This window comes from Rhinolophus sinicus, linkage group LG03 (assembly GCF_036562045.2).
Source record: "Rhinolophus sinicus isolate RSC01 linkage group LG03, ASM3656204v1, whole genome shotgun sequence".
In the NCBI taxonomy this organism is placed as follows: domain Eukaryota; kingdom Metazoa; phylum Chordata; class Mammalia; order Chiroptera; family Rhinolophidae; genus Rhinolophus; species Rhinolophus sinicus.
In genome coordinates, this window is record NC_133753.1 from 135,085,448 (window position 1) to 135,111,739 (window position 26,292).

The 26,292-nt window shown below is 38.4% G+C and overlaps 1 protein-coding gene across 2 annotated transcripts in view; it reads left to right on the plus strand.

Moving 5' to 3' along the window:
* Positions 1 to 368: 368 nt before the first annotated feature.
* LIX1 (limb and CNS expressed 1) overlaps positions 369 to 26,292 on the plus strand; it is a 49,303-nt gene continuing 23,379 nt past the window's right edge. Inside the window, exons 1-3 of one of the 2 annotated variants that reach the window (XM_074328681.1) lie at positions 369 to 690; positions 5,727 to 5,815; positions 17,649 to 17,812. In XM_074328681.1, coding sequence (XP_074184782.1) covers positions 17,663 to 17,812 — 150 coding nt within the window. In that variant the 5' untranslated portion in view covers positions 369 to 690; positions 5,727 to 5,815; positions 17,649 to 17,662. The remainder of the gene's footprint in view (positions 691 to 5,726; positions 5,816 to 17,648; positions 17,813 to 26,292) is intronic. The other variant, XM_019727921.2, reaches the window with a different exon arrangement.

The following is a 26,292-nucleotide window of genomic DNA, read 5'->3' on the forward strand; positions in this document are numbered from 1 at the left end:
TTAAAAACTTGGCTCCCAAAGAGATGCTCCTGAGTTCAAATATAAGGCATAACCTGGTGCCTGGCTGCATTCACAGTCTTCATAGCACCTCTTTGCCAAAGAACAAGTTAGATTATACTGATTTTGAGCTGGAAGTCTTGAGCTGGAAACTCCTTTGTTACTAAGGAAATTTCCTTGAGAAATCATCTTCTGGATTCCATACACCTGGGGATAGCACATTTGAAGACGGGGGTCGAAAAGAAATATCCAAGTCAGAAAGCCGCACACAATTCAGGCTAAATCTGGTTGGAGAAGAAAAGCTGCTCCGATGATGAGGGAGCTTCCCCAGCTCGCCTGTAGGTGGGTGTGTTTAACAGAAGGAAGCAATGGGAACCCGCCTGTCAGCCAGCCTTTAGAGCTAATTAGCTCAGCACACAACAAAGATAAGTGAGCCTGGGAGGAGGGCCCCCTGAGGGGTCTTTTAGATTCTGGGAAATGTCTGATTGGCAGATGTTAAAAGGGATTCTTTGGTAATCCTGTGCATCAATGAGCTGCACAAATTCGGTCCAGGACTGCAAGAATTCAGGCATGAGGACACTGGGCAGCAGGCTCACACAGGCAGACCCGAGATGGACAGAACCTTGGAATCCCTGAGACACATCATTGCCCAAGTCTTGCCTCACAGAGACCCGGCTCTAGTCTTCAAAGATTGTAAGTACTGAAGGGGAAAAAGGGTTTTTGACTTTTTTTTTTTTTTAGAAAATAGTCCTAAACGTCTAGTCACATCCTATTTAAGTAAGATTTCTTCTAAATCTCTGTAGTCGTGTGCTGTGGTCTAAGTGATATTTAACTTGTTCCTGACTTCAGGAACATGATTTCATTTCATTTCACCTACGGGTAGTAGTTGCTGGGTTGTTTTGTCAGTGATACATCTTGCTAACCGTTTAGAAGTCTCTCCTAAAATCGAAGACTCACCTAAGACTTAATGAACTTTTCCAGATGCTTTATAAATAAATAAATAAAGCAAGGCTGATTGCTACTAAGATTTAAATTAAAAAATAACTTGGATATGATAAAATATGTCTATATTTGCTAACTTGTTTAACCCTTCATAGCATATATTAGTCATGTTAAATCAAATATTGCTTTTGTCTGAAATTTTTTGTTGCAAACAAAAGTTAGTACATCACCACTGAACTCTTAAATTTTAATAACAAATTATAACACTTTAGTTAAAAGGCCAATAAAATTAGATGTCTTCCCACCTCTGCAACACCCTTCCCTCCAAAAAATCTAAACAGCTATGGCAAAGTTATTTCAAAGTTACTTCTTTTAATGATTATGAAAAATAATTCAATCAAGCTTTCCAATTCTAGCAATATTATTAAACCATTTGTCATGTTACTTGGTTTCTGGAACCAATTTGATTTCCTGCTGCTGCAAAACAGACTATCTTCCCGTTGTATCTTATCTACAGTGGGTTTCATATTACAAAGAGCTTCTGAAATAGAACTTTGCTATGGAACTGCCCAAAAGGTAAAATGCATATGGAATTCTTTTTTTTTTTTTTTTTTTTTTACTTCAATAGGTTACAGCTTTCTTCTTTGTAAATCTCGTTATGTTTGTCTCCATCAAAACTTCAATGGTTTGGATTTTCCCTTTCTGATTGCTGAATAATGTTAGTTTCCAGATGTCCTTTTAGTTTATATTTTTCATGTGTGATGAAGAAAAAGAAATGTTAGGCCATTTTATTCTATAAAGTTTTCTTCTTACAAATTAAATTTATGCCCTCTGAGGCATAAAATAAAAGCTTGCTCCTTCCTTTCTTTTCTTTTTTCTTTTCTCTCTCTCTCTCTCTCTCTCTCTCTCTCTCTCTCTCTCTCTCTCTCTCTCTCCCTCCCTTTCTGTCTCTCTCTTTCTCTCTTTCTTTTAAATAGTATCTTCAAGTATGTGTCAATAGCAATGTTAGAACTAATAAAAATCACTCTCACCCCCAGCCTCGCCTGGGGTCTATTCAGGTTTGGTATGTTTCTTGAAGTGAAAAGGGAAGGAAAGAATGTCTCTCTCCCACAATAGCATTGAATTCACTAATGAAGGGTAAAGGGCTCTTGACCTGCCCTAAGCTTTGGATAAATTGTTTAGGAGCAGGGGTCCTATTTGGGGAGTTTGGGTAGTAGAAGCAGTAAAAAGGAAAAAGGGGGAAATTTTTCACTGAGTTCATTGTGAATTTAAGAAGTTTAATCGGAAATCATATGGCTCACTTTTTAAGATGAACTAAATCCCAGAAATTGTTTACAAGTTTAGCACAGAGAATAGAGAAAGGATTAAAATAACGCATACATTATATTCTGTCATCCAGACTTTGCAGGAACTCTTTTATATAGAAAGATAAAGAAATGTCCTATTTTATGTATTTCATTCATTAGCATAGAACCTACATTCAATCAGATAACCATTGCTTACCCTATAATGGGCTGCCACTGTGCAGCTGCTTAAATGGCTTCACAGGTGTGAATATCAAACTGCTGATGTTCTCTCTTCAGGTGTTTCTGATCTGAAAACTAACTAACTGAAAGTAAGCCAAATGGCAGATTTCTGTACCAGGAATTTTTATAATATCGAAATATCCAGCCACTTGCCATCCTCATGGAGTAAATGGGAACAGACTAACTTACTTTTTGGGGCATAACATCAAAAGTCAGCCTGGAGACTATGCCATGCCTTGGTAACCTGTGGTGCACATGCCAGAGTTTAGCACGTGGACTTTTCTTTGGCACATCTGTAAGTTGCTGCCACTACACTCCTGTTATACACAGCCTATAAAAAGCTGTCATCAGCCTTGAGTGACAAGTTCTGTGCAGCCGCCTCTCAGGCACTCCTGGCTCCTCTTCCCTCACCCTGGTCCAGTCTCTTCCTGCCAGAAGAAAAGGGCTGAGCACTTAAGTTCATCACTGCCAATTCCTTAAGAAAAATTGCTACCTTACTTTCCTGCAAGATGAAAAGCCAGTCCAAGAATTTTTAAAACCCAGTACAGTTGAACAAAGGAGCATAAAAAACACTGTAAAAGTGCTTTTCTAAATTTCTCTTCTATAAATGTACAGGCGGTTATTTCTCTTAATTCTTTAGAAACACATAATGCAGGGGATGTAAATGATCATTTGACTAATTTATTGCCCTTAGTTGGCATTTGATTTTTTAAACGCAAGCAATAGTAAATGACATTTTCTCGTCAAGTTGGTCAGGAAAACCACCCAGAGTTTCCTGGTCTGAGACCAATGCACATGGGGATAGTTACATTCATTTAAAGAAATAAAATTTGAATGTTTTTTCTCAGCCAAAGAGGCCCTCCAAGTGGCATTTTGCAATACATTAAATCCCTCATTTGTTTTAGACACAGTGTTCATCTGGCAGTAGTTGTGATTGGTTTTTTGCTTTCTTTCTTGGAAGGAAATTAATTTCATAACAATTTTTTTCATCATTTCCCTATTTTACATCTCAAGTGAAAAATAATGGAAATACGTTTTAAATAAGGTGGGCTCTCAATTAGAAGTTTGCTCAGTTCAGCTGGCATTGGATTGTTCTTCACTATCTAAGTGTCTCCATTTTGTAACAAGGGATGTTGGGAGTCTCCATACCACCAGACAGAATCTCTTTGCAAAGAAATTAAGGTGTATCTTCGTGTTGCCTTCCACTCTTGGCTTTGTGCAACATCCAATTTATTTTCATGCGCCATGTATCACAACCAAAGAGGAGCTATCCTAGAAGCAGCCCCTGCCATCTCTTTTAAGAGTATGTGTGTTAGCTTACTATTTGCTGGCTACTGTTTGACAGCTCCTCACATGCTTTCTCGAAGGAAATCACCACATGATTTCAAGATGGCTACATACTCACATCCTCTTTGAGTGTTAACTCTTCAAATTACATGAGAACAATATGCTTATCTGTCATCTGCAGGCTCCTCCTTCATCCATTCATATAGTCATGCTAGGATGTCAAGTCCTCCTCAAGTCAGGACAGGCACTAGACTAAGAACATTCCTTCTTCACAGCAAGATAGTAATGCAGGTACTACTGTTATTTACAGGTGAGCGAACTGAGGCTCATGGAAGTTAAGGTGACTTGCCCAAGGTCATATAGCTAGTAAGTAATAGAGCCAGGTTTCAAATTCTATCTTCCAACTCCTCACCCTTAGCCACTAGAAGACATTGCCTCTCAGAGGTGTTATATTACCATGTCATGGCAGTATCTGTTAGGACGATAGAGGGGGCATTGAAATGAATTCTTCTATTGGTGTGCGGAGAGCACCCATTAAAAAGGCACATCTGAACAGGAGTGTGACAGGAGACTGAGAGGAGAAGGGCATTTTTGAGGAGCGAGAGAACAGCTTGTCCAATGGCAGATCAGGCGATACAAGAACAATGCATTGCGGGAGGTAGAGAGAAGGCTGAGAAGGCAGGTGGAGTCACACTAGGAAACCATTGGAGATAACGGTGATCCGAGATTAGTTCTGGAAGTTTCCGGCCTTATGTTGCATTGGGGAAAAGATTATATTGACATCTGTTGGAGTACATTTCCTGATACTAAATTTGGAAACAATTACAGCTTTTTCACAGCAAGAATCCTTTTGCCCATTCAGGCAAGGTTTATAAGTCTAAACATGCCAATAGGGAGAAACAAACTAACCAAAGGCCCAAATCAAGGCCAACTTTCTCAAATACATTGTTAAAAAGCTGTCTTAGTTGTCACTGAATCCATGAGAATGTGTTGGTTTCTAGCATTGACTTATAAAGTGACATGCTAGATTTCACCAATATGTTTCCCCAAATTGTATAATGGAAAAATAAGATGGGACCTTTACTATAAACATTGTACAATTAGAAGCAAATTTCTCACATATTGGAGGTGCATTAACTCTTCCATTAAGGGAAATATTTTCTGCATGAAAGGTTTTATTTTTATCACATAGGTGCATACTTTAACTCAAAAAGTACATTTTTACCTTTTGGAAATATTCGACCAGACTGTAGAGCTATTAAAAACATCTCGGTAATCATGAATCTGGTTGTATGCATTGTGAGAGAGCAAAAATCCTCAAGAGTCAAGTATTTTCTCTTTTTAGTGTAGTTATCTGAAATCTATAAACTTGATGGTAACATTTATGGTTTTTGCATTTCACAGAAAGGAATGGAGTAGGATGTAAGGGATAAAGGTGCTTGTGCAGTAAAATCTCTACATACACTGCTTTGCATTCCACCACATGAAGTATGCCTGAAAGAATATGGTTAAAAAATAAAAGTCCTGGATTAATGACTGCATCTTAATTACAATAATTTGAACTGTGGATGTTTGGTCTACCAAAGTGTATTCAAATGCTAATTTTACTTGAAAAAAAAATTGTATTGAAAGATAACGCCAACTATTTTTATTTGAATTTATACTAAGAAAAATGCAGATTTCAGTTCAGATCTCCCTGGGATAAGCACCATTCTCCTTTTTTCAGTAAGTATACATTTGGCAGAGTTTAAATACTGAAAGTCTCAGCCCCAGAGGAAAATTTTACAAAATGGAAAAACAGAAGTGGCTTCTTGATCACTTTATGTCCCTATGTGTCCTAATACATTTATTTCTTAATATATAAGTAAGATTTAACAAATCAAAATAAAATGATTGACACTCATCCTGTGATCAAATCTGGTGCCTCTTCATAGTCTGCTATCTCTTCTCACCATAGGCTTTTTTTTTTAACAGTTAAGATTTGTTAGCCTGAACTCAACTTTAACAACTTCTGAAACTCATGTGTTAAGTTACAGTCCATAATAGGATACAGCTGCACAAGGGTGAGTTTCTAAGTTATGAATTTTCTGTTTAAATGATACGGTTTTACTGATTATGTGCTACAGATTGATTTAAGAAATGTAAGACAACTTTAGAAGCCTTTCATAAAAGAATCTTCTTTATTTAATACATTTCATATTGCAGTTTTAACCCCAAAGACTCTTATTTCTTTTTCTCCATGTTCAAACGCTCATATAAATTTAGTCTGTCAAGGTAGTTAAAACAATCCTATTTTAAAAGAAAAGGACAAAAAAGAAAGAATCCTATTGAAAGTTTAATATTGACAAAATAGGCAATTATTACGCTCCCTGTAGTTCTATTCTTTCTCTGGCGTCCATGGAATGCTGTTTGAATTATGGTTTGGGTTTTTTTTTGTTTTTTTTCGTGCTGCGATGATAATCAGTTGATCCCTATTTTGATCTCATCCTGTTAGGCAGCTGTGGGAACCCATCATTTAGTCACCACTCCTTTGGCGCTTATGGCTTGTACTGTGTAGTTTACATTTCTCTCATGTGGCTCTGCGTTATGAGTTATAGCTTCGCTGGCATGTTTTTGTCCACACCTATGTTGGAAATCTCAGAAGGGCAAAGCCATAGCTTGCACTTCTCTGTAACCCCCAGGTGTCTCTCACAGGGCCAGACACCAACCAGGAGCACAACAAACCTGTGTTGATTGCTGATTTGGTTGGTTTTCTCCCTCATAAAAGGGGGAAAGGTTTTTCCCATTGTCAGGTGTTCTCCTTTATGATGAAATGAACTGTACTGAGACCTTCTAAGTCATCATCCACTGACACCTTAATCACAACCTAATTGCATGCAGGGTTAAGTTGACAGCCAGGTGAGACAAGAGGAGCATGGAGGAAGGGGCTCTGAAATAAACAGCCCCCTTAGGCAGCTTCCCCAGTGCACTGCCTCCGGTTGGCCTTGGGAGAGCAGCCTGAATGATCCCATTCACCACCCTGGCATGGTGACTTATGAGGTGTGACAATTAAGTTCCCGAACTTGTTGCAACGATGTTGCTAACCTTTTTTGATATCAAAAGGATCATTTGTTATGAATGTGTACCAACTGAACAAACAGTTAACCAAGTTCACTATTTGGAAGTGCTGAAACGGCTGCATGAAAAAAATTGACAAAAACGACCTGAACTTTTCACCAACAATTCATGGCTCTTGCATCATGACAATGCACCAGCTTACACGGCACCGTCTGTAAGGGAGGTTTTAGCCAGTAAGCAAATAACTGTTGGAATACCTTCCTTACTCACCTGATCTGGCCCCCAATGACTTCTTTCTTCACCCAAAGATAAAGGAAATATTGAAAAGAAGACATTTTGATGACATTGCAGACATCAAGGGTAATAGAACGACAGCTCTGATAGCCATTCCAGAAAAAGAGTTCCAAAACTGCTTTGAAGGGTGGACTAGGCACTGGCGTCAGTGCATAGCTTCCCAAGGGGAGTACTTCAAAGGTGAACATAGTGATATTCAGAAATGAGGTATGTAGCACCTTTTCTAGGATGAGTTTGCAAACTTAATTGTCCTACATCATAGCTTGCGATCCTTATATTCACCCACAGGGTCTGCCCTCAACTGTAGATCACGAAAGGCAGTGCTCCATGCTCTTTTGAGCCAAACTTTGTGCCTTGTACAGAAATCCTGGTTCGATAGCTGTGGCAGGGTTGTGAAAAGCTTTCTGATAATGACTGTTCCTAGGGAAGGTACGTTATACACCTAAAGCCACATTTGCAAAGATATGACCATTTTAACTAAGCAGAACTGGTCAGCAAAACAACCTGTGTTGTTGTTTTTTTTTTTTTTGATTGTTTGTTTGTTGTTTTTTTAGATCCTTGGTTGGTTATCTAAAATCTACAGTCCTACAAAGTCTCTTAAATAGAGTGCAATGTCGGTGCCCAGTGGAACATGGGAAGACATATACTGCCTGATTGGTTAAATGGATCACATCAAGTTTTTATTTTATGTAACTTTTGTGATTGTATGACGTCATCTGACCCATGATGCACATGAAAACCACACATGGGAACTCAGCATGCTGCTGCTGCTGTTTAATTCTGATCTACTTAATGACTTTTTATTTTAATTTGTCTTTGTGATTCCATCTGGCCCTTTCATATACTCTCCCCTCTGCCTTCTTTAAAAAAATCACCCTGTACTTCCGAAGATATAAAAAATAAGTATTACTTAAGTTTCTCCCAAATGATTTATAGCTCAGCAATTTTAAATTCTAAAGGTGAAAATTAAACCAAAATGAATGATATAGTTTTTGCATATTTGGGAGAATTCCCTAGAGGTTAACTTTGTAAAACACTAAAAGGATCATAATTACCTCAGGAAGAGTGTTCAGGGTAGAGGATGGGGACCAGACCAGAAGAAACGAAAAAGCACAACAAAGAAGAACACAACCAGCTTTCCAGCTGCTGAAGGAGCTAGGCACTGACACTGGAGCATTACTAAAAAAAAATTCCTCTGCTGGGAACAAAGCAAGACTCCAAGATGTCTTAGCCCTGCTGTGTGGCTGTGGCTACCTTTGAAAGAGTGTCTACACAAAAGAAAAAGGGGCCCAAGATTCCTATAGGTCGTACCCGACATACAAGGCATGTCAGCAAGATTCCATTTAGCTGGGTCAAAACTTGGCAAAGCCTGAGGATGGTTATAAATGATTATAGACAGTTGACTCTGTTGCTCAGTGGCCTATAGCTCACCAAACCAAGCACCAGACCCAAAGGTACCCCATTTTGCAACTCATTGTGTTTGAATGGCAAATTGCATCATGCCTTCAGCTTACCCCTCTTATTATTTGGGGGTCCTTTTCTTTTATTTTTCCCTCAACAAAACCAGGAAATCACATTGGCAAGGGCAAGTTATACATGATTGAATTACAAGAATAGAAAATATTAATTAACTTTATTTTAAAATATTACCTGCTAAGACTAATTGAATTAAAGGTTGTATTAAAATATTATGTAATATAAATCCATCTGTTTGGAGGCAGAGAATCAATTTTAAAATCTGTTAATCATCTTGAAAGCCTCTTAATAATTTATCCTTAAATGGTAGCCTTTTCAATTTGTCTTTAATTGTTTTTTGTAATGTAAATTTTACCCAGCTAAAATTTTTTCCATGTAAGGCATAAAGAAATGGGTTCTTTTTGGGGGGGATAGATTTATAGCATACTTTCAAGATTCCTTTTTGAAGATAAATGATTGTCTTTCATACAAGACTTATATTAGGTAATTGAACTGGGCGATGAACTATAATATTTCTACTTTGCTGAAGCATAAGCAGTCATTAAACATTAACATAAAAGTTAGATCCTCTCTGTAGTTTTTGCTAAGAGCAGGTCTACTGCCTTTAACATCCACTAGAAAGTAAATAATTGGAACAAACATCCATGTTTCCAGATTTTGAGACATGTACTAGTTCATCCATTTATTTTCCAGCTATTCTGAAGTTTTGATTTTACTAGTGAATGATATCAAAAGACCTTTCTCTTTTCCATCTCTGAACTCTTCAGATATTTTGGAAATAAATAGCACAATGTATACAATTAGAGAATTTTCCAATTTGCAGACTATTTTTAAAACATTTAATGATATGGTTTCCAATCCAAGAACAGTCAGTTTCAAAGATTCAGTATGCAAGCATATAATCAGGCTTTTCCTTTCTTCCTTCACCTTCTCTAACCACAAATAATGGCAAACACTCTAGTGCTTACTATGCTGAAACTCTATTCTGAGCGTTTTCCATTTTAAGCCTTAGGGCAACCCTGTGATAAAAGTACAACATTTACAGATAGAACTGGAGCAGTTAGGTAGGTATCTTACAGTGGTAGAGACAGGAACCAAGCCCAGGCATTCTGGCTCCAGAGTCCATAATGTTAACTGTAATACTAAGTACACTGCCTGCCTGTTGATAAAAGGTGGAGAGACAAGATGCAGCCATACACATTTCATTGTGTTTGAGCCAGGGCCTGTTTAAGGACTCTTCTATAACAGACTCTACAGTACATGGGACACTTATGTTCTCTCCATCTCAAAATTCCTATATGAAAATAGAAGTCATGTGTCCCTCCCAGCACCTCCATTGTGTCCAATCTGTGAAAATCACAAGCTCTGTATTTTTAGAATAAAAGCCCTCTGAGTGTTCAGTTATGGATTTCCTTCTCTGAAGGGACGTGGTGCTCTTTCCAGGCTGCCAAAAGAGCACTCTCTTGCTTGCTTCATCTCCTACTCACAGATTTTTTTCTCCCGAGCTCCTCCCAGAAACGCGTCGCATTGGGCTCACCCAGCTGCACAAGAGCAGCTGCAGTTCCCTCCAAGTCTGGGCCCTTCCCCTTCGTGGATGGAGCCATCTCAGATAATACAACAGCACCTCAGTAAGGACAAAGGACAAGGGACTCTGTGCTCTTGCCTTTCTCTTCCACTTGGGCAAAGCTGGGACACCAGGACAGTGCGGTTGATTTTCAATTATTAAAAGAAGTTATGTTCCCTTCCTCTGTCTCTTGTCAAATCATACTCCCTTCCTGATGGCACCCTGTCCTGTGGCTCCTTACACAATTCCTCGGCTGAGGCATTATTATTTTTCTTACTCTTTTTATCAGATACCACCCTCACTCTTTTGGGATCCAGATTTCTCTCTCTTCTCCCATCCCAGTCTAAATTTCATTCCTCTTAGGTGGCCCAGCTTTGGCCTTCCTCTGACACAGATGTTTCCTTTTCAGCCTACATTCATCTTACTTTTCTCTTCTACTGATTTAATTACTGTGCCATAAATTTTTAAGTTTTAAATATTACTTTAAAATCAACTCTGTGCTTCAGTGTAGCACTGTAATATTTTGTTCACTAATTATAAATATATTATTTCTACACATTGTAAATCTTTACAGGCAGAGGTCTGCTTTGAACTTTTTTTTTCACTCCGTAATATCAAGGTCAGTATCACCAGGTAGACTATGCCAGTGTCACATTGCTGGTTAATTATGGTGTTATGGTCCCCTGGTACCGCAAGCTACTTTCACATCCTTTTCAATGGACTGCTCCAGTAAACCAACATAAATGGATTAGAGATGGCACTCTAAGACAAAAATATTCGTCATCCCCCATTCAGGGTTTTCCTAAGCCCCACTGATTATGGAGGTAAAGCCCTAGCTATCAAGCACTAGTAATCCCTTGTCTGTTCTGACCAGGCTTCATCTTTCTGCACCTACTCCACCATCTCCACCAGCTGAGGCATGGCTGCCACCACCACGCCCATGTTGTGTGGGCACTACAGTGGTTATACATGAAGCATGCTAGTCCCAAAGGAAGTATTGACCTCTCCAGGAATCATAGTGACTTCTCTTACCTTCTATGTGTTCATTCAGTAGCACTCAAACTGCTCAGATGCATAGAATTTTCTTAGATTCCAGATGAATTCAACAACTGCTTCTAGATAAATAGCACTGTGCAGGACACCAAGGGGGCTACAGAGAAGAATAAACCAGCATCCCCACCCTCTAGAATCTCACAGTCTGCTGTGAGTTTAATAACAGAAAACTGTATTCTATAAGATGAATTGTTATCACAAGGCATTTCATTCTTTTAGCCAGAAGGAAGTCCAGCCAAGTCTGACTTGATAAATTTAGCCAGCAGCACCACATCCATTTTATTAGCATGGTTTATAGGAGATTAAGTGCTAAAACACGGGACCACTAATGGAATAAGAGCTCAGAAAAGAAGATTCATGTGGACTGGAACCAGTGAGTAAAGCATGATGGAGGAGGTGGTATTTCCTCTGACGGACTGGAATAAATTGGAGGAATAAGGGGGAGGGACAGGAACAACACTCGAGGTAGAAGAGAGAACTGGAAACAAGGTACAGGTAGAAAATAAGCACTCCAAGTGCAAGGACACTAGTGTCACTGCCCTTGCTGAAGCTGATTCAGGATGGCAGCTAGAGAAATCCTTAATCTAGAGGATTAGATGGGATGGTCTTCATTGTTGGATGTCTTCATTGGACAACTGTCTTCTGTAAAAACCTTAATGCTGACCTTTGTAGTCAAACAGAAAACTTGGCGAAGGTGAAAATGAAAGACTTGCTTGGGGATCTAATTATGAGAGACTTGCTTGGGGATCTAATTACCACTCTGAAAACTTTGTCATGTTCAAATTTCAAAACACAGTGAAATAGAAAATAGCCATACTAATGTCTATAAATTACACAGTACATTTTCTTGTTGATACACAAAATAGTCAAAACTGCTGAGGTGATTTGTCTTAGTCATCTTGGGCTGCTGTAACAAAATACCATACAATAAGTGATTTAAACAACAGAAATGTATTTCTCACTTGGAGGCTGGGAACTCCAAGATCAAGTTTCTGGAAGATTTGGTTCTTGATGAGAGCCCTCTTTTTGGCTTCTAGATGGTTGTCTTCTTGCTATAGCCTCACGTGGCTGAGAGAGAAAGCCTTGATGTCTCTTTCTGTTCTTATAAAGGCACTAATAGAAATCACAAAAAGGAACTGGCTTTTATGCTATTATTCCTAGGATAAAGACCTTTTTCTTTAGTGTCCATTGAGACAAAGTAGAAACTTTCCAAAAAGAACCTTACTAAACTTTGGGAAAAATAATGCGTAGCCCAAAAGGTTGTGTTCTAAACTATACCTTCCTGACTTAACCTTGACTTTCGCTGATGGCCCTCTGCCCAGAAAGCCTGTACAAACCCCTCCTCAGTCTTTTGTCATTTCCTCTTGTTCCTCCTGTTGTCTCTCCTTTCGCCATCTTGTCTGGAAAGACAGGATTGGAACAGGATGCCTGGTCACAGCTCCCTCTGAGGCGCACAATTGGTGGTTATTTACACCATTGCTTTAAGCCAGAGCAAAGTGTTGGCTGAAGGTTGGTCATCAGGATACCTGTTCTCAGGGACACAGACCGCCTCATGCAGCGTGACAGCACCACGCTGGAAACATGTCATAGCACTTGTATGAAATAATATTGGCCTTTGCTTTATTTGACTTTGTCAAGAGCAAGTGTCAGAAAAAGAGCCCCTGGGAAAAGGTCCGTGAAGTAATTCCTGTGACAAGCCGCCTATTCCTCCCCTACCCACAGCGTTACAAATACAGACTATCTTTCACACCTCTGATGACATTCAAATACTCAGCTAACACTTATTATGCTCCTACTGTGTTCCAGACTTTGTGGGAAAAATGACATAGTTCTTCATCTGAGGAGCACTGTCGTCTCTAGTAGGGGTAGACACACATGAAAACAACTTAAATTCTATCATAATTAGAGAGTATCTCATGCTGAACAGACTGTAGGTTATACACTCAAACAAAAACTAGGTTTCAAAACCCAGGTCTAAGACTTAGTAGCTGTGTAATTAATTGTACCCTTTCACTTCTCATCTATAAGTTGTGGGTGATAAAAACCTATTTCTAGGGGGCGTTGTGAGGATTAAATGAGAAAATGCATAGAGTCTGGCGCATGATATAACAGGTACACGATAAGGGGGACGTGAATGCAACTTCTTCCTCCAGCAGAGCTTTTCAAACTTTAATGTGCATCAGATCACCTGAGACTTTTGTTAAAAATGCAGATTCTGCTTCAGTAGGCCTGGAGTGCAGCCTGAGATCCCGCATTTCTGACATGTCCCCAAGTGATATCCAGTTTCCGTAGCAAGGATTTGCAGATTATTTTGGTTTTGGTTTTATTTCTAAGGAGCTGATGCTGGAGGTGAATCTTTAAAAAAAATTAGCACGTGCCATCAAGGAAGACAACAGACAGTGGGAAGAAGAGCATTCCAAGAGCAAAATGGAAACCCAGGGCTTGCCAGTAAAATAAGAAGCATCGAAATGTGTGGGACCTGGGAGGTGACGTGAAGAGAAAAGTTTGGATTGAGAGAGAGTAGCAAGACATAGGTTTTTCTACACTTTGCCAATGAATTATTTATCCTGTAGGTAATGAAGGACTCACAAAAGGATTTTAAGATGTGAGTGATTTGATTCACTGTGAAATTCAGAAAGATTACTCTGGAAACAATTGGAGGACGGGCTGGAGAGGAGGATGATTGGCGTCAGGAAGGCAGTGTGGTATACTTGGCGAGATATGAGCCAATGCAGCAACGGCAGTATAAACTGAGAAGAAGTGATGGCTATGGGAGACATCACGATATGGAATTGACAAAACTTGGGCATTTATTAAATATAGAAAGAGGAAATTAGGTTTAAGGTTCCTGCCAGGTTTCTGATTTAGGTGACTGGATGAATGATCACATCACTTTCTAAGTAATTCAGGAAAAAGAAAGGAGTTTATGGAAAAGAAAATGAGCCAAGTTTGGGAATACGTTGAATTTGTGTAACATTCAAATGGAAGCATCTATTAATAAACTTGGAAATACAGGGGAGTAATTGGGAACTGTCGGTGTATGTGATGGTAGATGAAGTCATAGAGATTGGTTCTGTTATTCAAGGAGAAAAGGAGAGAAAGAAACAAGAAAATGTAAGTACAAGATTCTCATGCAAATCAACATGAGGGGAGAGCCGAAGGAGAGAAACCCACAAAAGAGACAGAGAAGAATGATTAGAAATAGGGAAGCAAAATCAGGAAGAACCTGTCAGAAAAGCCTAGGGATATGAGACTTTCTAGAAGAAATTGATCAGCTGCATCAAATTCAGTTAGAGGTCAAGTAAATAAGGCCTGAAAAGTAGGAAATGGTGATGTTTGCCAGAGTGGTTTCAGTGAAATAATGGAGAGGAAAATCAGATGGTGATGGGTTAAAAATGAATGGAAGATAAGGAACCAGATAGTAATGTACAATATTCTTTCTAGCAGCTTGGTTAGGATGGAAAAATTTTAATAAGTAGCAGCCAAAAATAGTCCCAAGGTTGAACGTTTCATTTGACTCATTCATTCATTAATTCATTTATTTGTCATCTTGAGCATACTTACGTGGCTGAGACGAGTGTGTACAGAGAAAAAAATTAAAAATAAGAAGTCAAGAGAATGACTCATATACCAATGCCCAGGAGAAGCCACACAAATTCATTTGTGACTGAAGGGAGTAAAGTGGAACTGGGCACTTGTGTAGATGAGTCACTAGATGTAGGACTGGCTATCGCATGCTTCATAGCCCAAGTTTGTTCTGTAACACGGAAGGCAGGCTCACTGGCTGAGCACTGACAGTGCGATTGCTGCTAGAGACTAAACTCTGTAGTGAGGCTTATCCTCAAACGTGGATGGTTTTCTTCAGCAGTACTTGACCCTCTGCTCACATTTTCTTTGATACTGTCCATGAACCTTGTTGTTATGACATCAAACCATTGAGGAGCATGTTTTTCATAGAGTATCCTCTGATATACCGAGCTTTAGAATTCCAAATAGCAAGCTGGCCTTCTTCCCTCTGCACTCCATTCATCTGGTTTTCTAGTCGTCAAGAGGAGCTAGAGATAGAAAGATGGATTGTGTGTGTGCGGGGACATATGTTGTACTCTTTAGGGGTGATGGCATACACAAGACCATCAAAGAAATCTTCCAAGGTTGCAGAATGAAAAATATGAAAACTGCTACTTTTATTCATGCAGAAATTTTACTTCAAAACTTACATACCTTTGAACTCTTTAATCCACATAGCTTTACATGTCAAAATTCTTGTGTTCATTTTACCTAAATAATCATGAGTTTTCATGTTCTTACTCCAGTTTTCGGCTGAACATCATTCAACAATGAACTTAATCAAAATAGTAGGTTAATATGCTTTGTTGACTATCGAGCAACAGGCCACTGGCTTTCGTTTTAGGCGTCAATCTTCAAGACATCTCTGCTGAATGCCGGAGGCCAAATGCAAGTAGAAACACAAATCAACCAGCTCAAAACTCCTTTTCTTAGAGATGGGAGAGAGGGGAGGGTAAGGAGCAGAAATACAGTTTAGGAAATAAAAGTTCTAATGTTACTTTGAGTTACATTAACTAGTAGGAAATATTATTTCAAATATTTTTGAATGAATGAAAAAGTTCTCTCACCTTGACCACTTCAATATGTTTTTTATTGGTTAGTTCAAGTATCCTCTCTGATAGTCTTACATGTTCCCAGTTTCTTTCCAAACCACTTCTTAAAACCTAAGTACTGCAGTTTTTAAACATATACAGGCATCCAGTTCCTTAGTTGTCTCAAGAATTTGCCTGAACTATACATTTTGAAGCTGATTGGTGACTAGGGATGAAAAAAGGAGTCAGGTACTCTAGTAAACAACTTACAAGGGGTTGTGCAATGTTTTTTTCCTGAAGGTCAAACTCTGTGACTCTCCTGACTCCCTGAAAAATATCAAAGCCCAGCATTTTGAAGCATATCCATCCAGGAATGTATTACAGAGAATGCCAAAGGGCATAGACTCTATGTTACACAAAGAATGCTTGAAAGAACAAAATCTATTAAAACTAGAACTTGCAGAAACCTGAGAGTTGTTTGTTTTAGTATAATTTCATGTGCAAGGAAGAGACAGCAGTTCAAAATGGCTTAAGGAAAAAGCAGATGTGTTGGTTCAGGGACTCAAGCTATGTCATCAGAACTTAGTCTTTCTTCCTTCATGTCTTGGTTCTACCCTTTCCTACGTTGGTTTTCTTGTTAGCCATGCTTCCCCCTTGCTTGGGCAGCACCTATCCCTCCAGCAACCCTAGTGAAAAGGAGAATGTAGTCTTCCAACATTTCCAAAACAATTCCTAGACTCATTGGCTTTAAATGATTTGGCTTTGGTCCAATCCCCACCCACAACCCTGCAAAAGACATGGTGGAAGGAAAGGTGGTTCTTTAAGGGAAATCTTTTTACTATTCCCACAAAGGGGAAGGAAGGAAATGGCAGGCAAGCAAAAACAGCAAACGTCCTACACTGCCTACAAGTTGTGTGGTGGACCCTCACATAGTTAACTGGATAAGCTCCTATGAGGCCCCAGAAATGGGAATAGGTCACTTGGGTGAACCTTACAGGAAAGCACTCCCAGAAAGGACCTTTTCATAGTCAGGACCCTTAGCAGTTGACATGGGCTGCCTCTGAATGTGCTGAGTATCAGGTCCTTCCACATGTTTAGGCACAGGCCAGGCAGGCAGCTGTCAGTCGTGTGGAGCAGGGAATTCCTGCATTAGGCAGGGCTTTGCCTGCTTGACCTGTAAGGTCTACAATTCTATTATCCTTGTTAATTTCCACAATTCAATTTGCAGTACAGGATAAACAAACCGACCTAATTTGATCTGGAAATTCTGCAGGCTATCACAGGTCATTTAATGTAAAACACATGGCTATAGCCATTACTGTGTTTTCTGAAGTCATCTAACAGACGTGGTCTTTAACAAGGTCTCCATGTTATTAGTTTCACTTATGGCTTTTTCCAGCCTCCTGCTTATTACACAATTGCCTTTCATTCTCCTTTAGATTAGGGTGGAGAGGAGCATGAAAGAGTTTTCTTCTTTCTGCCTTTCTCCTCTTAAATCTTACAATAGCGGAGTCCCTACCAAAATGACATTGCTTACAATTTTACCTCCAAATTTGACTTTCACTTTGCAGGTTTAAGGACCTCTGAGAAATGGAAGTAAAGGCCATGGATAATTATAGCGCTGGACAAAGTTTATTAAGGCAACTAAAAATTAATTTATAAAGTAAATTTAATATACTGTAATGTTATTAGAATTAAGGTACCAACCACTTGAGCCATACTCAGGAAGAAATAAACATGTTTGTATGAAACAGTATGTACTTCTCTCACAACTAAAAGCACCCGCAAATAAAATGCTGTTTTGCCAGGGTATGTCCATCCTTAATAACGGATTATGTTCCTTGTCTTTTTCAGTGAATGTTGTGTCAATGTTACAGGAATTTTGGGAAAGCAAGCAGCAACAGAGGGCTACGTTCCCAAGTGAAGGTGTAGTGATCTATGAGTCGCTGCCATCTCCCGGACCGCCCTTTGTGAGTTATGTGACCCTCCCTGGAGGAAGCTGTTTTGGCAACTTTCAGGTAAGAAGCAACCATAAATTAGTCAGTGAATGTTAATGGGCTTTAAAAAAGAGTAAGCCATTTATGAAATGGTAACATTATAAGTTTTCTTGGATGTAGTGGAAAAAAGGTGTGCCATATTCCATTACATATACAGGAAAATTGGTCAGACATTCCAGTTTTTTTGAAATGGAAGTATTTTATAGTAGGGTGTCCCCTGATATTTCTTTATGGAAAATGAATTTTATAGCAGTTTATTTGTTTGGTATCTGCTGCCTTTTCCCTCAAAATATTTTGGAATATACCTTAAAGAACTAAGGACCTTTGGTGAAGTCTTCCCATCATGGCCCTTCCATCAGTAGAAAGTCTTCACTTTCATGAATTTTATAATCAAATACTAGTCAATATAATACCCACCAAAGCATGAGCAACAGCAAAGGTTGGGACTCACAGGGCTGGGTTCAGGCACTTGTCCAAAGCCCACGTTCTGCATCTGAATACCTGTATACTCCTGGGAAACTCATTTCACTTCTTGATTTTGACTTTGAGATGAGGAATAACACCCACAGGGTTGGTCAGGAATCATGAGATACACATGCTATGTGTTTATTTGGTACATTATCGGTATCCCAACGATTGTTTTCATAATTATTCAAAAGACTCCCAGTTGGTTAGATATGTCTTATGTTTATGATAGATGTAAATGATGATTCATTTCTAGTTATATACCTACTCACACAAAAACATTTGCCTGCTTTAACCATCAACATCTGGTTATCCAGTGTGTATAACAAATACTCATTGAATGACTAGGAAATATTAAGCATAGGGCCAACTAATAAGGATATGGTCCATACATGGAGGAAATCAATCTATAAAAATATTATAGTAATAATACAGAGTTATATTTGAGGGTCAATGAAAGTATAAAGGAAGGAACTTCTCAGTTTACCAGTCACCTTTATAAGTACTCCTTTAGTACAGTAAACCATCTTTCAATTTTCAATAACTGGCAAAATACTTTATTTATAGTTTATAGGCAATGTCAAACTCACAAGCAGTCAAGTTTCTCTCTTAGCTTTGACAAGTAGGAAGCCCAGCGGTAGATTTTCAGTCTACCTCTTTGTAGTTTAAGTTGACAGAACTTACATCATGTAATTTTTAGGACTAATCTCATACTTTATATTATTTCTATTTCTACCTTTACTCTCCCTTTGAACTTACTGTGTCTCACTCATTTATTTGATCTTGTTACCTGTTTTTATGTGATTTTGGATATTTTGTGGAGCTAGGGAAGGATATAGTTTAATAAATAGACCCACAAACCTATGTACACCTAGGAGGAGTCAAAGAAGGATTCACAGGGAATGCGATCACAAGCTGAGATGTGCAGTTGGGGGTGTCTTTTCTAGTTGGTAAAGAGGAGATGACATTCTTAGCATAGGGAACAGTGTGTGCAAAGGCATAGACCAAAAGAAAACCACAAGCACTTCCAGAATTTGGGGAGCCTAAGTGTGCCTGTGGCAGGGAAGTTATAAGAGATGATGGTTATGCTCTCATATCAAACCATAAGGGATCTTCATGCTTTGCAAAGGAGAATAGGCTTTCTTCTATATGAATTCAGAATGCTGGAAGGATTCTTAGCAGGAAAGTGACTGTATTCAAATTTGTTTCAGAAGGATTATTCTGGCAGTAACATGGGATAATTTTAAGACTAATTAAAATCTGCTTTCAAAACTTCTGACCCAGTCAGCCATTGAGGCTCTGCCTTCTGCTACCCTGAGCAATGTTCACCAGAGGATTTTGACCTCTGACTAATGAAAGTGAATTGTCTGATGAGGATGATTTGAAAGTGGGTCTAGAAGCCTCGGGACAGAGCTTGGTATAGCCCCAGACACTTAGACCAGGATGAGGGGCAGGGAAGCGTGGAGAAAAGCAGCAGATGAGGAAGTGAGCCTGCAGTTCCATCACTGAACATCCTAAGGTGAAGTCTGCCCACTCAGTCAGACTGTCCATTTCAGGGGAGACATCCTAGGGAAACAGAGCTACTCAGCCACAAAGCAAGGTCTTGCCAGCCACCTAATTGCATCTATTTCTTCACCCATGAATGTTAATGAACTAAAGATCACCAGACATCTGAAGAGGACATACAGATGGCCAATAGACATAAAAAAAAAAGATGCTCAATGTCACTAATCATCAGAGAAATGCAAATTAAAACCACAATGAGATATCACCTCACACCTGTCAGGATGGCTATCATCAATAAATAAAAAGTCAAGTGTTGGCGAGGATGTGGAGAAAAGGGAACCCTTGTGCACTGTTGGTGGGATTGCAAATTGGTGCAGCCACTATGGAAAACAGTTTGGAGGGTCCTCAAAAAATTAGAAATAGAACTATCTTATGATCCAGCAATTCCACTCCTGGGTATTTATCTGAAGAAAGCCAAACCACTAATTTGAAAAGAAATATGCCTCCCTATGTTCACTGCAGCACTGTTTACAATAGTCAAGATATGGAAACAACCTAAGTGTCCATCAATAGATGACTGGATAAAGAACATGTAATACATGTATTATACAAAATGGAATATTACTCAGCCATAAAAAAACGAAACCTTACCATTTGTGAGAACATGAATGGACCTAGAGGATATTATGCTAAGTAAAATAAGTCAGACAGAGAATGACAAATACCCATATGATCTCACTTACATGTGGAATCTAAAGAACAGACTAAACAAAACAAACAAGCAAACAAACAAAAAAGATCACCAGCATTTGAAGAAAGCCAAAAAGCAAAAGAGAAAAGGTCAAGGCAAGCAAGCAAAAGAACAGAAATAATCCAAGCAGCAGAGGACATAAGAGAGTATTACAATGAGTATTCTCAAAAATTATGGGAGGACATTTATCCCTAAAATAGTTATGAAAAAAGAAGCAAGCAGGGAACAGGAAATTTAAAATATGATTGCCAAATTAAAACAATAAAAGTAAATAAATAAAAGAGGAGTAAACAGGTGAGTGGACATAGATATTACAGCCAAATTAGTAAAGAATAATAAGGTTACAAAATATATAGTAAAGTAAATCCTCTAGAACTTAGTGCAAAAGACAAAGAAACGGAAAAAGACAATACAGGAGACTTGGAGATAAATCATGGTAAGTAAACATTAGTATAATAAGAGTTCTAGAAAGAGACAAAGGAAATAGAAGGAAGGAGATAAATAATGGAAGCAATTTTCTTTGAGTTAAAGAAAAGCACAAAATGTTATATTGAAATGGCCTATCATATCCCATGCAGGATCATGACAAAATAATCACACAGCGATATGGATATGTGGGACTTAGAGATACCGTTCTGCTTAAAAGATGAATCAAGGGACTTTTATTTTTGACACAGAAGTCATACATTGAGCTCACTGTTCATTTTTTAAATTTTTTTTTAACATAGATTGAATGTATATGTTAGGGTAGCTTAGGGGGAGTTGATGAAATAGAGCAAAAAATGAAAAACTTGCTCAACAAAACCAAAAACGATTTCTTTGAAAATGTAAGTAAGAAAGAAAAATCTTTGGCATTTCTGAGTAAGAAAAAAAAAACCAAGACATATATGCTACACTAAGCATGAGAAAGGGGATGCAATTATAGGAGTGTAATAAAAGATGCTACATAAATAATTATATTTTTAAAACCTGAACACTTAGATGATATTGACTACTTCCTGGGGACTCTCTGTATTATCTTCAAAACTTCTGTAAGTCAAATTTATTTCAAAATAAAAAGTTGTTTTGTTTGTTTTTTAAAGGCTTCAGTGGCTCCTGATTACCTTCTTATTAAAACCTAAATTCCTTATACTGACAATAGAGACTCTACAATTGGCCCCAACATTTCCTTCCAGCTTCATCTCCCTGAATTCCTCTTATGACACTCAGTGCTTCAGCCTTACTATTTCTCATCCCTGCTTTGATCTCTTTTAGCCATCCCCACACTCACACCATGACCTAATCATGAGTGCTGTTGTCTCCTTCTCTTCATGTCTGAATCCTGCCCATCTTCCAGGACGCCACTTAAACGTTCTGGTCTCCGTGACTGTTCCCCAAATCTCCCTGCTAGATATCTCTACCTCCTCTGATTTCCCAAAACATTTTCTCTGTCTCTCTTCTAGTATTTTAGGTGTTTTCCCGTATGCTACAGCTATTAATGTGCATGTTCTGTCTCTATAACAAAATGTGAATGTCTCAGGGACAGGACCTGTATTCTTATATCCCTATGACTCCAAGTACTGTGCTTTCATGTATTAAGTGCCTAATAAATTTTGTTGAATGAATAGCGAAATGAATGAGTAACACATCTCAAGAATCAATGAAGTTTATATTTCTCCATTTTTGTATATAATCACGATTGATATACAAAATAGTACATACTAGCATATAATATATGAACTAAGATATTTCTCCTAACTCAGCTGACATTATGTTCATATCTGTGGTAAAAGTTTTGGAAGTAGATTAATTTGAAAGTATTGATTTTTAAAAACCTTCTAATTCGCTCTGCATTTAATTTATGCATTAGAAACTTACGTTTGACTCTGTACCCATTACCATAAATAACCCAAACTTGGCCACACTCACACCCAGGTGTGCATTATATTTGTTCATATGTAATAAATACACTTATTACAATCTATCTAGAATATAATATATTTGGCAGGTCAGTGAATGGATCTAGAGGATATGAGTCTAATGTTCTTGTTTTTGTTTTTATTTTTGCTACCTTGAGAAATATGAATTTCCCAATTGCCTCATAAATTTCTACCCTAAATGATAGTCCTTCCCGTAGGTAGTACATTCAGCATCCTCTTTGTGGTCTTTAAAAAATAGAAAACAAAATGCAAAAACTGACCTCTTCAGCAGGGAGTCCTCTTTGGTGATCTTGCCGATCATTTCAGGGTCTCCTTTTCCTTATGTTTAAATCATCATATTTTAAGGTTCTCAGGAGGATTGTTAACATCCTTGCTTTAAAAGATCCAGAATTTCCTGAATCAAATATATTTTGAAAATGTGTTTTGGTAATTGGCTGCCAATTCTGGCCCCTTAACCCATTTGGCCCTCCAAAATATGATTTGAGAAAGGAAAATCAGGACGAAGAAAAGAAAGACAGAGAGAGAAAGAGAGAGAGAGAGAGAGAGAGAGAGAGAGAGAGGAGAGATGAGAGAAGAGGGGAGAAAAAGGAAGGACGAAAGGAAGGAAGGGAGATTCCCCTAAAGCAATGTCTTTGCACTTTTCTTGGTCAGTTCAGAAACCCTCTTAAATGCTGTTTTCACCCTATAACATTTCATCACGTTTTGCCAGCAGCTGGCCTGTGAGAGCGTACATGCTCATTCCTGCAATGCCTTTCACGTAATCAAATGTCACCCTCGTGCATTGCAAATCATTTCACGATGGATCATTAATGCCAAGACCATGTGCTGAGACATGGAGAAACCATTATGCCAGCAGTAGCCTTCTTACTGAGCCGTGGACGTCACCTCCAATGGTGCCAAGTAATTGAAAATACTTGAAGTGGAGTATGGGACTGGATTGCAGCAGGATTAATCCCTCTGGTTTCATGGAAGCTGTAAGAGATTATGCTCATTCACTCTTTAGAAAAGTGGTATTCAGACTGAGCTTTAGTTTTCTGATTAATCAAAGGAAAGCAGTCAAAAGGCTCTGATGGACACAAACTACTAGTTTTATGCAAAGAAACCTCCTATTGAAATAAATGGGAGGCTGTGTCCAAGAAGACTAATTAAAGAATTTTCAGTTAGTCTTGACATCACAATCTACAAAAAACAGAGCCAGAGGTAAAGAAAACAGCCATAATCCTGCCTTTAAACCATGCCTTCATAAATTACTATAGTAGAGGAAAAGAGAAGTGAAAAAATGATTTATCTTTGAATTTCTAAACAATAAATAAAATGGTCTATTGAGACTAAATTATTTTTCTTTTACAAAGTTATATTGAAACATATTACGCCTTACTGTGTCTTTTATAAAAGAAACCATCTTCTGATATTACAGGCATTAAGTAGGAATTCATGCATTTTAGACCTATTTTCTGTATGCCATTTTTGTCTAGGCAGTTAATCCTTCCCTAGCCACATATCATGACCATGAAAACTTGCAGTAATTTCCATTTTTTTTACAATAAGAACAACACAAGAGGCATCAGATCAACGTCAGTCTCCCCTCTCAATAAACTCAGAAGGAAAGCTACTCATTGTTTCAGCAGCTGTTTTTGTTTCCAAATCCAAAAGGGGAACTTAATTGAGTATTTTATCTTATTTTACATTTTGATTAAAAGGTTTGTGATTCAAGTTTTGTTTTCAAGCCAGTGACATGGTCTGCCATATAGTCTGGTAGAGTGATTTGGATTAATTGATTTTATTCTTATTTGGAATAAAAAGCAGTCATTCCTTTGGGTATAGTACTAGCCCATGTGACTATTTATGTGCATGAGTTATAACTGAATAAAAAATGCTTCTTCTGGCTAAAACGTTGATGCAATAGCTCAATTTACTTGAAGTGTAGGACGGTAATTCATTGCAGTATCATATCTTTTTCACATAAGTCTTTTGTTGCTAAAATGGCTTCACAGAAAATATAGGTGTTGAACATTGGGGTCAGGTACTTAGGCTATTTTTACAACATGAGGCACCACATGAAATTGAGATATGTAATATTTCCATAGGCAATCCATCGATTGATATTTTTTTTGTTTTTCGTGGTTTTTTTGTTTGTTTGTTTTCAACCAATATTTGGTGTTGCATAACAGGGCTACACAGTGGGGAGCTGTGAGATGGAACAGTCCCAGCAGATAAATTCCTTGCAAAGCTCTGTCTCCAAAAAGCTCTTAATTTTTATGCCACTTCGTTTTTCAAACCAAAGCCTTGGCCTATGAAGATACCTAGAAAAACTACTTTTCGAAGGTGCATACTAGCTAGAAGAAAGATAGGGGTGTTTAATTTTGTTTTGTTTTAGTTACTTAAGGCTAAGAATATTTCATCTTTGTTATCAGATATAAAACACATATTTTATTCTCCCATGCATGGAATGATTGTTCTCAAAGTCCAGGGAATTAAACGTATATTTAAATCACAATGAGCTAAGTTTATAAAATTAAGTTTTTCCCAGGAGAGAAGGACTAAGAGAAAATTTGATTAATTCATAGACTTGACTAAATGGAATTGTAATGTTCTCTTTTTACCGGTTATTAAATAAAGCCTAGCCTTAACATTCCATGCCCCAAACACAGAGTTAGTTTCTGCCATAAAATTGAGACTATTGCCCTGCACTAATGCTGTATTTCAACTTGAAATCAGCCATGATCTCTTTCTTTCTTCTCTGTCTCTAGAGCTGTATTCCTTGACACAGATGCACGATGCTATGCAATGTAACTTAACTTCTAAAGGAGGTATTTCCTGTTAGAAATATCCACAGGAAAGCATCCTATTTTGTAGCTAATAAGACCCCAAGTTAGGAAGATTAGTTATAACCCCTTCCCATTTGAAAGTCATATGTTAGTTAGTGATCAGACTTCAATGACTTGCCCCTGAAAGCTGGGAGTGTATATTATTTTAATGAGACCTCCTGTTTATTCCCCAGCCCTTCATCTGTGTCTTTTCTTATCGAGCAAAGTGAATAACGGTGCGTGGCCTCCAAATAGACTAGCAGAGTTTAGTGAAAGGAACACTTGGGAAAAAGCTCCATGGTAAACGAAGACTTGGGATTATCTCCAGAGGAGACTCGACTCGCGGCCCTTAGTTGATAAGCTTTAGGAAGATGCTCACTGTCTCAGGAGTTGCTGAGTGAGGAAGAAAGGCTGACTCCATTTTTCCCCAGCCCCCCACCATCCTCGCAGTGCAATCAGAGCCAAGTCCTTTTACATCAAAGCAACTATAAAAATAAACCAAAACTTTGAACCCTGATCAATTCATCTTGTCTTCACCTTAACTTGAAAAAAGAAAAAGAAGAAAAAAAAAAAAAAAAAAAACCACAAGGAGCAAAACACAACATGGTTTTGTAATAGTTACCAGGGACCTTGGTCTAGGTATGTGGTAGAATAGCATTTGCGGCAGAGGTAAATGAGGAGGAGGCCAGGTGGTTTATATTATAAAACTAACATTCTGACCCACCATGTGCATGAAACGTTTCTTTCAGTTGACAGGAACTGGTGAGTTTTCTCTGAAAATTGGACTCCCAGACCATTCCCCTCCCCCATACCTAGCAAAGACCCCCATTCCCAGCACAAAACAGAGCTCCAAATTGTTCCCAATGTATTTGCAGCCAGCCTGGCCTACGGAGAAAGAGACACGATATTAACTTGGGTGACTGAGTCCCAACGGTTGCCCTTTTTCACATCACCATCTGGAAGGGGGCGAAAAATGCTAATATAGCCACAATTAGATAAATTGGAACACATGCAAATGTTCATGCTTAGACCAGGGCAGTCAAGGTCTTAAAG